Source organism: Trachurus trachurus (genome assembly GCF_905171665.1).
Source record: "Trachurus trachurus genome assembly, chromosome: 6".
Taxonomy (NCBI): domain Eukaryota; kingdom Metazoa; phylum Chordata; class Actinopteri; order Carangiformes; family Carangidae; genus Trachurus; species Trachurus trachurus.
In genome coordinates, this window is record NC_139897.1 from 11,906,634 (window position 1) to 11,922,112 (window position 15,479).

The 15,479-nt window shown below is 40.4% G+C and overlaps 1 protein-coding gene across 1 annotated transcript in view; it reads left to right on the plus strand.

Moving 5' to 3' along the window:
* LOC310987315 (mucin-2-like) overlaps positions 1-8,761 on the plus strand; it is a gene marked incomplete at both ends in the record, with an annotated part of 31,566 nt that extends 22,805 nt beyond the window's left edge. The window contains 20 exons of the mRNA XM_083973512.1: positions 2,189-2,351; positions 2,440-2,517; positions 2,617-2,636; positions 4,434-4,608; positions 4,714-4,961; positions 5,114-5,297; positions 5,384-5,594; positions 5,728-5,903; positions 6,412-6,481; positions 6,654-6,754; positions 6,847-6,878; positions 6,971-7,148; positions 7,231-7,335; positions 7,424-7,464; positions 7,590-7,712; positions 7,816-7,914; positions 8,018-8,146; positions 8,232-8,262; positions 8,347-8,371; positions 8,560-8,761. Of these exons, the coding sequence (XP_083829638.1) occupies positions 2,189-2,351; positions 2,440-2,517; positions 2,617-2,636; positions 4,434-4,608; positions 4,714-4,961; positions 5,114-5,297; positions 5,384-5,594; positions 5,728-5,903; positions 6,412-6,481; positions 6,654-6,754; positions 6,847-6,878; positions 6,971-7,148; positions 7,231-7,335; positions 7,424-7,464; positions 7,590-7,712; positions 7,816-7,914; positions 8,018-8,146; positions 8,232-8,262; positions 8,347-8,371; positions 8,560-8,761 (2,391 nt within the window). The remainder of the gene's footprint in view (positions 1-2,188; positions 2,352-2,439; positions 2,518-2,616; positions 2,637-4,433; positions 4,609-4,713; positions 4,962-5,113; positions 5,298-5,383; positions 5,595-5,727; positions 5,904-6,411; positions 6,482-6,653; positions 6,755-6,846; positions 6,879-6,970; positions 7,149-7,230; positions 7,336-7,423; positions 7,465-7,589; positions 7,713-7,815; positions 7,915-8,017; positions 8,147-8,231; positions 8,263-8,346; positions 8,372-8,559) is intronic.
* Between the last annotated feature and the right edge of the window lie 6,718 nt (positions 8,762-15,479).

Here is a 15,479-nt window from a genome sequence, read left to right on the forward strand (position 1 = left end):
CTTCCACAACAGAGGGACCAACCACAACCACCACATCTACACCACCATCAACCACACTTCCTACCACAACAGAGGGACCAACCACAACCACAGAATCTACAACCTTAGCAACTTTCCCAACTAGCCCACATATAGAACCTACGACAACCCCCAAAACTACCACACCATCAACCCCACCTCCTACCACAACAGAGGGACCAACCACAACCACAGAATCTACAACCTTAGCAACTTTCCCAACTAGCCCAACTATAGGACCCACGACAACCCCCAAACCTACCACACCACCAACCCAAACTCCTACCACAACAGAGGAACCGACCACAACCACCACATCTACACCACCATCAACCACACTTCCTACCACAACAGGGGGACCAACCACAGAATCTACAACCTTAGCAACTTTCCCAACTAGCCCAACTATAGAACCCACGACAACCCCCAAAACCACAACCACCACATCTACCACACAATCAACCCAAACTCCTACCACAACTGCAGGACCAACCACAACCACCACATCTACACCACCATCAACCCCACTTCCTACCACAACAGTGAGACCAACCACAACCACAGAATCTACAACCTTACCAACATTCCCAACTAGCCCAACTATAGGACCAACGACAACCCCCAAAACTACCACACCACCAACCCAAACTCCTATCACAACTACTGGACCAACCACAACCACCACATCTACACCACCATCAACCCCACCTCCTACCACAACTTCAGGACCAACCACAACCACCACATCTACACCACCATCAACCCCACCTCCTACCACAACAGAGGGACCAACCACAACCACCACATATACACCACCATCAACCCCACCTCCTACCACAACAGAGGGACCAACCACAACCACAGAATCTACAACCTTAGCAACTTTCCCAACTAGCCCAACTATATTACCCACGACAACCCCCAAAACTACCACACCATCAACCCAAACTCCTACCACAACAGAGGGACCGACCACATCCACCACATCTTCTCCACCATCAACCCCACCTGCTACCACGACAGAGGGACCAACCACAACCACAGGATCTACAACCTTAGCAACTTTCCCAACTAGCCCAACTACAGGACCAACCACAACCCCCACATCTACACCACCATCAACCCCACCTCCCACCACAACAGAGGGACCAACCACAACCACCACATCTACACCACCATCAACCCCACCTCTTACCACAACAGAGGGACCAACCACAACCACAGAATCTACAACCTTTGCAACTTTCCCAACTAGCCCAACTATAGAACCCACGACAACCCCCAAAACTACCACACCATCAACCCAAACTCCTACCACAACTTCAGGACCAACCACAACCACCACATCTACACCACCATCAACCCCACCTCCTACCACAACAGAGGGACCAACCACAACCACAGAATCTACAACCTTAGCAACTAGCCCAACTATAGAACCCACGACAACCCCCAAAACTACCACACCATCAACCCAAACTCCTACCACAACAGGGGGACCAACCACAACCACCACATCTACACCACCATCAACCCCACCTCCTACCACAACAGAGGGACAAACCACAACCACTGTAAGCGTAGTAACTGGCACTATGAAACCTTTGCCAACTGGCCCCCTTGTGAATGGGACAACTTCTACACCACCATCAACCCCACTTCCTACCACAACAGAGGGACCAACCACAACCACAGGATCTACAACCTTAGCAACTTTCCCAAGTAGCTCAACTACAGGACCCACAACAACCCCCAAAACTACCACACCATCAACCCAAACTCCTAACACAACTGCAGGACCAACCACATCTACACCACCATCAACCCCACCTCCCACCACAACAGAGGGACCAACCACAACTACCACATCTACCACACAATCAACCCAAACTCCTACCACAACTGCAGGACCAACCACAACCACCATATCTACACCACCATCAACCCCAACTCCTACCACAACAGAGGGACCAACTACAACCATAGCAACTTTCCCAACAAGCCCAACTACAGGACCCACGACAACCCCCAAAACTACCACACCATCAACCCAAACTCCTACCACAACAGAGGGACCGACCACAACCACCACATCTACACCACCTCCTACGACAACAGAGGGACCAACCAGAACCACAGAATCTACAACCTTAGCAACTTTTCCAACTAGCCCAACTACAGGACCCACGACAACCCCCAAACCTACCACACCATCAACCCAAACTCCTACCACAACTACAGGACCAACCACAACCACCACATCTACAACACCATCAACACCACCTCCTACCACAACAGAAGGACCTACCACAACCACAGGATCTACAACCCTAGCAACTTTCCCAACTAGCCCAACTATAAAACCCACGACAATCCCCCAAAATACCACACCATCAACTCAAACTCCTATCACAACCGCAGGACCAACCACAACCACCACATCTACAAGTTCCACCACAGAATGCTTCTGTGTAATTAATGGCACACATTACGAGCCAGGTAAGAGGACAAACAAAAATCGACATGTCTTGAGTAGATGTTTTTTCTTTTGAAGTTTACGCTTACCATTGTTTATGTTATCTTTTTTCTTGTCTTTAGGGCAGGTTATATTCAACAGGGTACACCTTGGATCAGGTTTTTGTCTCACCATGATATGTTCTAAAATTTGTGAGATTCTTAACAAGACAGAAATATGTCCCACAACATCACCTCCAACTACTCCTACACCTTCTACTACCCCTACATCTTCTACTCCTACGCCTTCTACTACCACTACACTTCCACCTCCTATTTGCCCTGAATGGAACGTAACAGTAAGAACCCTCTTACTTCCTCCCAAATAAATGTTACAGTATAGGTTCTGCAGACAATTGTTACTGCTAATAACTGCTGCACTAGACCACCACCATCTCAGACCAAACGAACACCCATTTTCACCTATCACATTCTTGAAATATTGCCATTAGCTCTGTGAAAGCAGACAGTTGTAATGGGAAATTTTGGTGTTAACCCATAGTATGCTTTACAAATGCTGTATAACCATGTTTCTAAGTGAAGTTCCTTTCACCTTGTGGGAAGTTGTACTAGTTAATTAAGCTCCTACAACAGAGTGTCCTGTGGAAATTTACAAGGGATTGTTGTGTGCTGGTGGTAAAGCTAGTCAGAACCACCAGAGTGTCATATATTTTGTCTGCTGCTATGTGTTTTGGGAACTCACTATAGTGAGCCTGAGAACATCTTCAGGCCACTCACTCACTGACTGTACTCCTGTTCGGTTGTGTTTGTGTGACTCCATTCATGAATGCTTTATTAAAACTCAAGAAAGATAGCTGACATGTAAAGATATTCTTTTTAATACTTTATTGAACGAGGTAACATTTTTTGCCACCACACAGTAAACATACAACAGAATTGTCTACACAAGAGCCAACATAAATTGATCCAGTCACAACCATTATCCCATGGTAGCACAGATGCAACATGCTATTTTGCAATACTGTCATTAAGCCAAAAAGTGACAGTTTGGGCATTTTTAAGCTTACTGGGTTTAGCAAGTGCCCCATGTCTGACGTAAGTTTAACCCATGGTCTAACACACAGTGACAAAGAGTAAGACCCTCCCTCCAGACATCAAGTTTACCGACCGCTAGCTTCTCTAGTTGTAGCAACTTCAGCAAAGACCGCAGGATAGCAATACAGTGCTGTCGATTTCTCCACCAAGCAACCACCATCAAAAAAAACACTCACAACCACAAATAATGCTCAGAAAAGCACCAAACTTCAGCAACAGTACAAATAGGGTCCCAGCCCATAGTACGAGGCATCAAACACCTGCTGGCTTTGCCTGAAAAGAGACGAAAACAAAACTCATCCACTTTCCTCCAGTCGCTTGCTCGTGGTGGGGTCAGCTGAAGGGGGGTCTTACTCTGTGTCACCGTGTTTTAGACCTTGGGTTAAAGGGACAACGAGGAGTTTTGGAAAAGCGAAGCGTTTTCACACTACATTTATGAGCCTCCGCGTGCACCGTGAAATTCTTTGACCGGCGCAAGACAGACTCATGTTTTCATTCATCAAGTATTAAAGGGACAACGAGGAGTTTCTATTTGGTTATATAAAAGTCTCACGTTAATGTGGATGAATCTACGCTACACACACTTGTTAATGGGCCCTTTTTCGATAAATATATAATTTTGTTATTATTAGTGGTGGTGGAAATGCTGGGCGAGCCGACCAGTGTTTCCTTACTTACGGTTTTGTGGCGAGTCATGAAAATAAAAAAAACTCCTCGTTGTCCCTTTAAACTTACGCCGGAATATCTCTTTAAGTGGCAATATGTAGCCACTTTGCATGCTTCTTATTTTTGGCAAAATATTTCAAAATACAATGATTTAACCTATTTTTCCTTCTCTACACTAGCAAAACGAGATCTTCTTCTTGTGCAACTGCACCATGGCCAGATGCATTGAAAATAATACAATTGAAATAGTTCCCTATGAGTGCCCACCCCTTCAGAACATCACATGTGCCAATGGAAAGAAACCAGTTCTGGTTTATGATGAGTTATACTGCTGTCAACATTACGCTTGTGACTGTAAGCCATTCCATGGTTAAAGGATGCATGACATATAGATTGACTCTTACGTTTCTCTTTGGGAAAAGATTCGATTTTCAACTGCCCTTTGTTGTTTCCTTTTAGGTGTATGCGAAGGCTGGGGAGATCCTCATTACATCACATTTGATGGATTATACTACAGTTATCAAGGGAACTGTAGTTACATTTTAATGGAAGAGATTTCACCGAGATATAACCTGAAGATTTCTATTGACAATGTCTTTTGTGATCCCAGTGAAGATGTTTCTTGTCCTCGATCAATAACTGTATCATACCACACACAAACTATCACACTCATCAATCATAACCTAATTGGAGCAGTTCAACTGGAGGTAAATCAATATGGCCATATAAAGGTTACTGTATGTTCTGAGGTAATAATCTAAAAATCACAAATTAACCAGCAGTCATGGGAGGTGATGTATCTGTTTGCCACAATACATTACCTTTTTCCGCATCACAAGTGAATTTTTCCCCCCTGTAGGCATTGAAAAACGGACAACGTCTGAAATTACCTTATTCACAATATGGTATTAAGATCATGGATTCTGGCATTAATTTGGTCTTGGAGATCCCTCACCTAAATGTGGTTGTAACATTTGGACTAGTTGGCTTCAGTGTCAACCTTCCATATAAATACTTTGGCAAAAACACACAGGGCCATTGTGGTAAGAGCATAAGTCTCTCCAGTACCATATTTATGAATCATTTGTTTGAGGTTGAACTGCAATATTAACTGTGTCTCTGTTATCAGGAACATGCAACAACAATCAGGCAGATGACTGCATGTTGCCAGGAGGTCAGCTGTTGAAAGATTGTGCAGTCGCGGCTGACCATTGGCTTAGAACAGACATTGACCAGCCCAAATGTAAAATACCAGCTGTACTGCCCACAAACAGTCCTAATCCTCCGCCAACCTCATCTGAATGCCCAGCAAATGCTATATGTGACCTGCTTAAGAGCAGGTAGGTATTCTCAATCCCACTGCAGGGGTTTACATGCATCCCCATAACTTTGACATAAAACTCACTTTATATTTCAGTTCATTTGTAGCATTTTAATTTGAAGTTTTTTTTTTGTTTTTTTTTACTTTCACAGTGTCTTTGAGGCATGCCATCCATTTGTCTCCCCTGAACATTTCCACCAAGGTTGTATTTTTGATAGCTGCCATATATCCAACTCAGCAGTGGAGTGTATAAGTTTGCAGACTTACGCTGCTGCCTGTGCTCAGGCTGGGGTTTGCCTTCACTGGAGGAACCACACCACACAGTGTGGTAAGCAAGCACTCATAATTTGACTGTGAACATTGCAACAAGTTGAATAATTAGGGGGCAACTTAAAGCAGAAGTAAGCGGAATGTTTGTGTTAATATAAGTCTTAAATAGTTATATCTTCCGACATCAATCACTTATATAGAGTGTTTGGTCCGAAACACGGGTCTGTCAGTCACTTTGCTCTGCTGTAAGCCGAGGAGAAAACTTTCCTTGTATCCTACAACCTTTATCCAATGAGGAGAGAGAATGGCATAAAGGGGCGGTCCTCTCTGTGTGTGCAGCCAGGGGATGCGTGTGAATGTGGTGACGTAGGGACGAGGGCGGGGACTGCTAACTCCATCGGCTGACAAGAAGTTAGCCAAAAGGACCGGATCGCTTACTTCTGCTTTAATCACTGTTATTGCATTGCACACTCTAAACAGGCTACCCTGTTACACATTTTATGTTAAATGTATGTAGGCACTGTGTCATCTAAAAAGAACCAATTAGTTCTTTTCTTTTTCCACAGCAAGTGACTGCCCTTCAGACAAAGTTTACAAGCCATGTGGTCCTGCAGAACAGCCAACCTGTGAAGACAAGTAAGTTGAATGGAAAAATTGATTTTGCAGTTCCTCTGAGTCAGTTCTTAATAGAACATGGCTAACAGTTTGTTGTTGTTATCAGATGCAGTGCATTTAAGTAAATTAATTTGGGGGATCTGAAATAAATAATGTTGATCTGCTGTTCCTTCTTGATGATTCAATATTACAGTCCTAGTGAGTCAACTATAAACTTCACTACTGAGGGTTGCTTTTGTCCTGAGGGAATGAAACTCTTCAACAAAGAGTCTGGTGTATGTGTTGATAAATGTGGTAAGTGTAGTGTATATCTTTAAGTCTTATTGATTTCATTTTTATGAATTGAATATATTGACATTTTGACATTTGATAACAATTTTCTACAGGATGTCTTGATCCTGAGGGAATTCCTCGCGGGGTAAGTTTACTGTTCATGCTCACTTGAAATCTAAATATGGGTTATTAAATCGCAAGAGACAACTAAATTGCTGCTGTGGCTCATTCTTTCAGTTTAATGAGAAGTTTGAGTACAAGTGTGAAAACTGCATCTGTTCGGAGTCCACCAAGACTGTGACTTGCAAGCCTAAGATGTGCCCATCACCACCTGTAGCCAACTGTACTGAGCCAGGGTTTGTCCTTGTCAGCCAAACAAATCCATTAGACATCTGCTGTCCTGCCTATGTTTGCCGTACGTTGTGCATCATCAGTGATAATGATAATTCCTTTATAATTATTCTTCAAGGTGGCTCACAGTTTTATTGTCTCCACAGAATGTCAAAGCAACACTTGCCCAGATATCAATTTGAACTGTCCAGTTGGACATATGCCAGTTATCAATGTCCCTGTGGGAAAATGCTGTCTGGAGCGTACCTGTGGTGAGCTCAACAATTCATAGAATGAACTTCTATGTGAAGCCTAATGATCACAGTGGTACTAAATTTCCATTGTCTTACTCTTGTGTAGTGCCAAAGAGAGTGTGTGTCCACAAAGATTCTGAATACCAGGTAAATAACAAATGGATTTGTGAGGATGAACTCTCACATTTTGTTTATGTATTAGTTTTGAATTTTAATAGTTTGTGCCACACTTCAATTTCTTAATATGATCACATTTCATCTTTTTTTGCAAGCCTGGTTCTTCAGTTCCTGCGCCTTTATGTCAAGATTGTACCTGTACCAATGAGGTGGATCCCAAGTCTGGTCTATTCAAAATAAGGTGTGACTTTCAGCAATGTCAAGAAAATTGTGACCCGGTAAGAGAAATACAACCTGTTATATTCATATCATTAATCATCATTTTTTACCAGTGTTTCTCTAACTCTATAACTCTGAACTTAACTCTCTATGTTCTCTCAGGGATATGAATATGAAGAAAGTGAGGCAGATAAATGCTGTGGGAAGTGCGTACAGAAATACTGTGTCCTTAATATTAATGGCACCAAGCAACTATTGAAGGTAAGTCGGATTGTCTCCATTTGCTTTGCATGTAAATCTTTATTGGCCTGAAGTATGCCAGTGTTTTAATGTTTGTATGTCTATCCCTGCTTATGTATGTCAGGAAGGAAAGACCTGGTCACCTCCTGACAATAAGTGTGTGCATTACACCTGTGTTAAGACCGCCGAGACTTTGTCACCGTACAAATCACACATTGTATGCCCACCTTTCCAAGAGAGCAACTGCCACCCTGTAAGTAACACTGTCAGGGACTGATAATGTCTTCACGGACATAAAGAAAACAAAATATGCTGAACTTGTTTACATTCCTCCTTAGGATACAATTCAGACTGCAGCAGATGGCTGTTGTACAACTTGTAAGTATATCATTTCCTAAGTTTTTAGGTTGAAAGCATATGAAAACAATCTAATTGTGTGGCTATTCTTCAAAGGTGTTGAGAAAGAGAAAGCCTGCAAGTTAGTACCCATGAAAACACGTGTTGCGCACAAGAACTGTGTGTCTTACAAGGAGGTAGATATGCCATATTGTGAAGGATCCTGCAATACTTTCACTAAGTAAGTATGATATTGCTAATATAATAGATTAGATAGAAAACATTTAGTTGTAGTTTGCAAACATTCTTATTTTCTGATCCTTTTTCCAGGTGGTCTGAAGCAGCAGCTAGTATGCAGCAGTCTTGCTCCTGCTGTAAGGAGAAACGCTCCAGCAAGCGCTCTGTTGACTTGCACTGTCTGAATGGAGAAGTGGTTCCCTTCTCCTACGTTCATGTGGAGGAGTGTGGCTGTGACCACACAGACTGCAAACCTGCTCCGCAACCTTCTCGCAGGAGGCGAAGTTTCCCATAGAGCAATGAAAAATCAGTCATCACATTAATGGATGTGGGCTGTAAAAATTCTTCCGATATGATTCATATGATTGTATTAGCAACAGTAGCTAAAGTATTTATCAACCGATCAAATAAAAAGATGCAACTCTCTTCATGTCTGTCCTCTTGTATTGTTGTACATGTGCATGTGTTTTAAGTTAATGTTTTTGGAGAGAGAGAGAGAGAGAGAGAGAGAGAGAGAGAGAGAGAGAGAGAGAGAGAGAGAGAGAGAGAGAGAGAGAGAGAGAGAGAGAGAGGAAAGTTTGGGACAGAGAGCAGAAAATGGTCTTGGGACAGATTCAGACCCAGCCAAAATGCCACTGAGGGGCCCTGTTTAATCATCTCTTACTTGTATTTTGCTTAGTGTTATTACTTCCACATTTGTTTCTGTAATCTTATTTATCAATTTTAAGAAATAATTATTTAAAAGTTCACTCTTCATTGACTTTACAGAGATCCAAAGTTCAACATACAATTCAGCATACAATCATTTTGTATCAAATAAAACATGGTTAGAAAACAAAAGAACAGAATACAGAAAAATCAAGCAGCCTATCTTTTATGGAGTTATTGTTAACTTAAACTGTTAACTTTAAAGAGCAAGCTCACACATTGCATGTGCACCAACGTGAAGGATCTGTTTGATCAGATGTAGGTGATATTTTTAAAATTCACAATTTTTTGAGAAATGGTTCCACAAATGTGGAGCAGAAACTGCAAAAACTCTCTCACCATGTAGTTTTATTGCATGTTCTGCAACCACTAGAGCCCCTCCCCTCTTGCTCTCTCTCCTTTTTTCTTTATCTTTCATCTAAATTTTATTTAAAATGCATCCAGAAAAAACAAACTGGGTAACTCATGCAAAAGACAGATAACAGATTAACATTAAAAAAGTTCCCAACAACACGTGAGCTGCCGGATTACTGGTTGTGCCTCCCAGTTTGGTGTAATAATATTACCACTTTTCCATGCCAATATTTAATGTGTTCTGCAACACAATTTTAAATGCTGTTTACTAAGGATCATTTACTTGTTTGCTGTGGAGTTCTTTAAAGAGTAATGGCGTTATATGATATTTCTTCTCATATTCCCTATTAGCAACTCAGATGAAAGTACCATGAAGAGCAAACATGGATCAGTCCCACAGTTGGACAGCAGTATGATGACAAGGAAGTTTATTTCTCCACATTGTGTTGATTCAGGGAGGGCAGACGATTCCCCAAATTACTGAGAGAGTTTTGATTAGAGACGGGACTGTTCAGGATGTCCAAATTGACATAAGACTATTTATCTTGTCACACTTCCCATTCTCACAAGTGTCACACAGTAGTGTGTGTGAGGCCTGATTATTATACCAGCAAATACCAACGGCACAGGACAGCGTAGACCAGTGATCATCAACTGGCGGCCCGCAGGCCGAATCCCGCCCGTCGACCCTTCCAATCCAGCCCGCGGCTAAGTTCTAATAGTTTACATGTATTATATTTCTCGGTCTCTGTTTGGATGCGCCTGTGAGTCCCTGCACTGGGACAAGGACACTCCATGTCCAGAGTAATCATCCAATTACCATAGTTTGGGGAGCAGGCTGGACTGCAGGGTTTTCCCCATAGACATAGCTAAAGGTATACATATAGCAGAGCTTGACAAAAATAAATAAATAAATCAAATAAAAATAATGAGTCCATAGGATGCATAAGGATAATTATGAACAATAAAGAGTCAGAAAATAAATATATGCAAAAATTGAAAAAACAAAACAAACAAACAAACAAAAACCCTTGGCATGTTATCAACACCCCTGGTCTGTAGGTTGACCTATTATTGACCTTATTCACGTCTTTGTTACATCTAGGATTGATTACTGTAATGTCCTCTTATCTGGACTATCCAAAAAGAGCCTTCATGGATTGCAAATGGTTCAGAATACTGCAGCCCGTATTTTGTCTGGCTCATCTAGGTATGAGCACATTACACCAGTGCTGGCTTCTCTTCATTGGCTTATGTGTAGAGGCTGCATTGCGTGCCCCGTGTTCTCGCATAGGCGGCTCTTGGCTGGATCTAATTTCGTCGGAACGACTTGTAATGACACCAAAGTTATCTGGGTGAGTAAATGATCGTATTTTATGCTAGAAATAAGGTCTAGGTTGTAAAAAAAAACGGTAATTATCCTTTAATGCTCTGAGGGAGAGAGTTGCCTGTCCCAAGATGGCCGCCGTGTGGCTGTCGTGTCATTGGGCAGCAGTGGCAGGTGAGTCATCTCATCTTCTTTATGTCATCGAAGTCTTCGTATATATATCTATGCTATGGTTTTCCCTGCCTATCTGCAAAGGCCTTGATGATGATGTGATTTGGCCGCTGCCCTGGTTAAACCGTGTGTGCGTGCACAGGGACAGTCAAGCACTTTTTTCGGTAACACTTTACAATAAGGTACACAAAATTAGAGTAGAATGAGGAACTAATGAGTAGTTAGTGAGGAATTGAGGTACACAAAATTACAGTAGTTACTGAGGAACTAAGGTACACAAAATTAGAGTAGTTACTGAGGAACTACTGTTAGTTAATGGTCAGTTCTTCAGGAACCCCTGATCAAATTTCAGAGGAGTAGTTACTGAGGAACTAATGAGTTAGTTAGGGAACTGAGATACACAAAATTAGAGTAGTTACTGAGGAACTAATGATTAATTAACTATTAGTTAATGGTCAGTTCTTCAGGAACCCCTGATCAAATTTCAGAGGAGTAGTTACTGAGGAACTAATGAGGAACTATTAATGATCAGTTCTTCATTAACTCATGATCAAATTTCATAGATAGTTAATCACAACTTGATGATTAGTGAACTCGTTACTTCATCAGTACGGAATCATTACTCAATAACCTGTCCAGTAGTTAACCTTTATGACCTAAAGTGACACATAATGAGTGGTTTTTCATTTCTTCATCTTCATCTTTACATTAGTAGCCTAGTTCCTTAAAAAAAATCACAGACAGCAGGATTCTTGAGAAGATTTTATTCATTAATTTCAGACCACATACACATGACCATCCATGTTGCCTTCGAAATAAATATCATAGTTTGTCACATTACATGTTTGGTAGGCTAAATGAATGTATCATGGGGCTGTGTGTAAAGTACTGTATACTGATCACACCGTGGTTCACAATAAAGTTGTTTGAGGAGCACAAAATTTAGAGTAGTTATTTACTATGAAACAAATTTGGAATGAATGAGGAACTCAATAATAGTTAATGGCGAGTTCTTCAGTAACTCCTAATCAAATTACTGAGGAACTAACTATTACTAATCATTAGTTACCCGTTTTGTGTACCTTAAGGTAAAGTGAGACATCAAAATGAGTAGGTAATGAGTACTGAATTATTACTTAGTCATTAGTTACCCTTTTTGTGTACCTTAAGGTAAAGTGAGACATCGAAATGAGTAGGTAATGAGTACTGAATCATTAGTTACTATTTTTGTGTAAGGTACACAAACATTAGTTACTGATGAACTAATGAGGAACCAAAATAATCATTTGCCTCTATGTGTACCAAAATAACGTTTGTCTTCACAGGCACCAAAATAAGATTTTACCTGCACAGGTACACCAAAATAACATTTTTTTTTATGTCCACACACAAGAAAATGACATAGAATGTAAAAAAAAAAAAACCTTTGTAGCTTTCTTGTTTTAATAATAGCCTAATAAAAAATAACAAGTGTGTAGCTTCCCCAGCTAAATGATGGTCACAAATGATGAAACTGATGGTTCACATTCCTTTATTCCGTGGACCGTATTCAGTTGCAGACACACCGTAAGAGCTATGAGAAGAAGAAAATAAAATACAGTTACCTTTCCTTTTACTTAAATGAAATTATTTTTAACTGCTTTTATCACATAAACAATCATGTAAGTTGACTCCCTTTTTATCTATTTTAATCAAAAGACAATATCCAAATGGAGTGCTGTATTACCATGAAATAAATATTTTTAACTGTTTGTTTTTAATCCAATAAACTGTTTTTAACCTTACCAGACCTCACATCAAACAGACAAAATACGTCCTGTTGCATTAATAAAACAACCAACGAGTTAGCTTAGCTCCATCTCACTTCAATGTATTGAAGTGAGATGGAGTTAAACTAAGCTAACTAAGCCGAGCTGCCAATGCTAAGCTACCGCTAACCACAACATGTTCCATACATGAGACTATCAACGGCGACCAAACTCGAGCCGGACATAAATATAGCATGAAAAGGTAACAAAAACAAACCTTGTGACCCTTATTAGCCAGGTGCTAGGGCATTTCATGTAAGTTATGCATACTTTTAGCATTGAAGACACTCTTGGCCTTGCAGACGCACTTTTCCCAAAGATATTCAATAAATTCAGAAACTAAATAAATAAACATAAAAACAACAAATGAAGTAATGTTCTTATCATATTAAAGGTCATTTACAAAGTGTCATTTGTCTTTTATTTTGGAAACGAGATCATCATTTCCTGTGCACCTTTACTGTGAGGAGCAGTGAATTCACTTGGCACAAGAGAAGCAATGGGCCATGCAGGGAAAAGCAAAGGAAAGCAAGAAAATCCCATTTCGACGATATCTCGAGGACGAGGGTGTGACTGTACAGTGATAAGTATATTTTAATGGTATCTGTCTTTTTTTTTTTTTTTTTTTAAGATGTGTAAGATGACTCCTCAAATTTTACTATGCTAACTTTCTTCTAAAACCTAGCGTAGCGTCGATGCTATGGTCGGTTAACAGAATGTAGCATCGATGCTACACTTGCACACGTTGTACAAAACATTAAATAACTTATGAACCATTTATAATAAAGACCTGTTAACTGCATCTGAATCGAGGGATTCTTTGCTTTCGAGGGTCCTTGAATGGTGCCTCTATGAAAGCATGCTCAAGTGTTGCATTGATGCTAGCTCGGTTTAGCTCTTTTTTTTCTTCTTTTTTTATAATACAACTTTATTGACAACAAGAGTATACACAGGACTGAATACAGTTAGATGAAATAAGTGTATACAACATTAATACACAACCAAACCATCATAAATACGTTAGGGGATGACAGCAAAACAGAAAAAACATAAACTTATAAATATTTTGTAAAGCTTACAAAGATCATATGTTTTAACAGCTTTTTTATTCTCACAATCACAGAGGGAGGAGATATATTGACCAACATATGCAGACAGTTCCAAGAAGTTTGGCTTCTTACCAGACAATTTTGACTTATGTAGGCTAAATAAAATTTGGATAAAATAATTAACAAGATTATATTAGATCATGTAAAATTGAGAATTTAGTTTTTTATCATATTCAGTGTAGCCAAACAAAACATTTTTCCAGCATAGATTAAACTGGGGATAAATATGATCACTGATAAAGCGTGCCAGTCTGAGCTCGGTTTAGCTCTGTTCCCTTACCATGTGGTTACATGACGCATAAGCCTATCGTCCCTTGTTGTCATAGAGGCACCATTCAAAAAATCCCACGTCTCTATCATAAATGGTTCATAAGTTATTTAATGTTTTGTAAAACATGTGCAAGCGTAGCATTGATGTAACGTTCGGTTAACCAAACTACGGTCAGTTTTAGAGGGCTAAATTCACTTTGGACAAAGTTATCTTACAGTAAATTTGAGGAGCAATCTTACCGAATTTGTATTAGAGATACCATTAAAATGTACTACTGTACAGTCACATCCTCATCCTAAGGTACACAAAAAAGGGTAACTAATGATTAAGTAATGATTCAGTACTCATTACCTACAAATTTTGATGTCTCACTTTACCTTAAGGTACACAAAAAGGGTAACTAATGATTAAGTAGCTAATAGTTCGTTCCTCAGTAATTTGATTAGGAGTTACTGAAGAACTCACCATTAACTAATAGTGAGTAGTGACTAACTGTGAACCATGGTGTGATCAGTATAGTAGTAGTAGCCCACTTTACACACAGCCCCATGATACATTCATTTAGCCTACCAAACATGTGACAAACAATCATATTTATTTCGAAGGCAACATGGATGGTCATATTGATGTTCAGTTTTTGCATTGTGTTTTGCAATGAATGCAACCTGGTGATAAAAAAAAGGGACATGCCAGACTGCTAGACTTCCAGTAGCTTATTTGGATTGGTCTGTTAAGTCTTTGTTAAATGTTTGATCAGTGAATGAAGAAGTGACTTGTGAATTTATTTTACGATAGAGAGGCATACCATATGCTAAGGATCAGTGAGTGAAATACATGATTATTGTTTATATGGGTCTCTAGAAACAGGACATGAATAAAGTAAACAGTAATGGTGTAACTATATAAAATTCATAATCGAGCTATAAACCTGAGCATGATTAAATTGGATGCTTTATAGCATACACACACGGTTTGTTTTCATAAGCAAATTTATGTGGTGTTTGTGGACGCATAAGCATCCAGAGTTGACGCCCAAATTGTCCCTATTGCCCCTCCTAAACTGCAAACACCCAGCAAGGTATAAAATATGGCGCTGTGACCGTGTTGCACCATTTGGGTCAACTATTCATCTCAGGACAGGGACCACGCAATGATCATGAAAACAGCCAGGATGCCACTTGAATGGGTGATACCCTGGCTCACTCTCTGCCTTGGACTAGGTGCTGCTGCCTCTGGTATGTTCGCTGACTGGGACATGCAGAGAA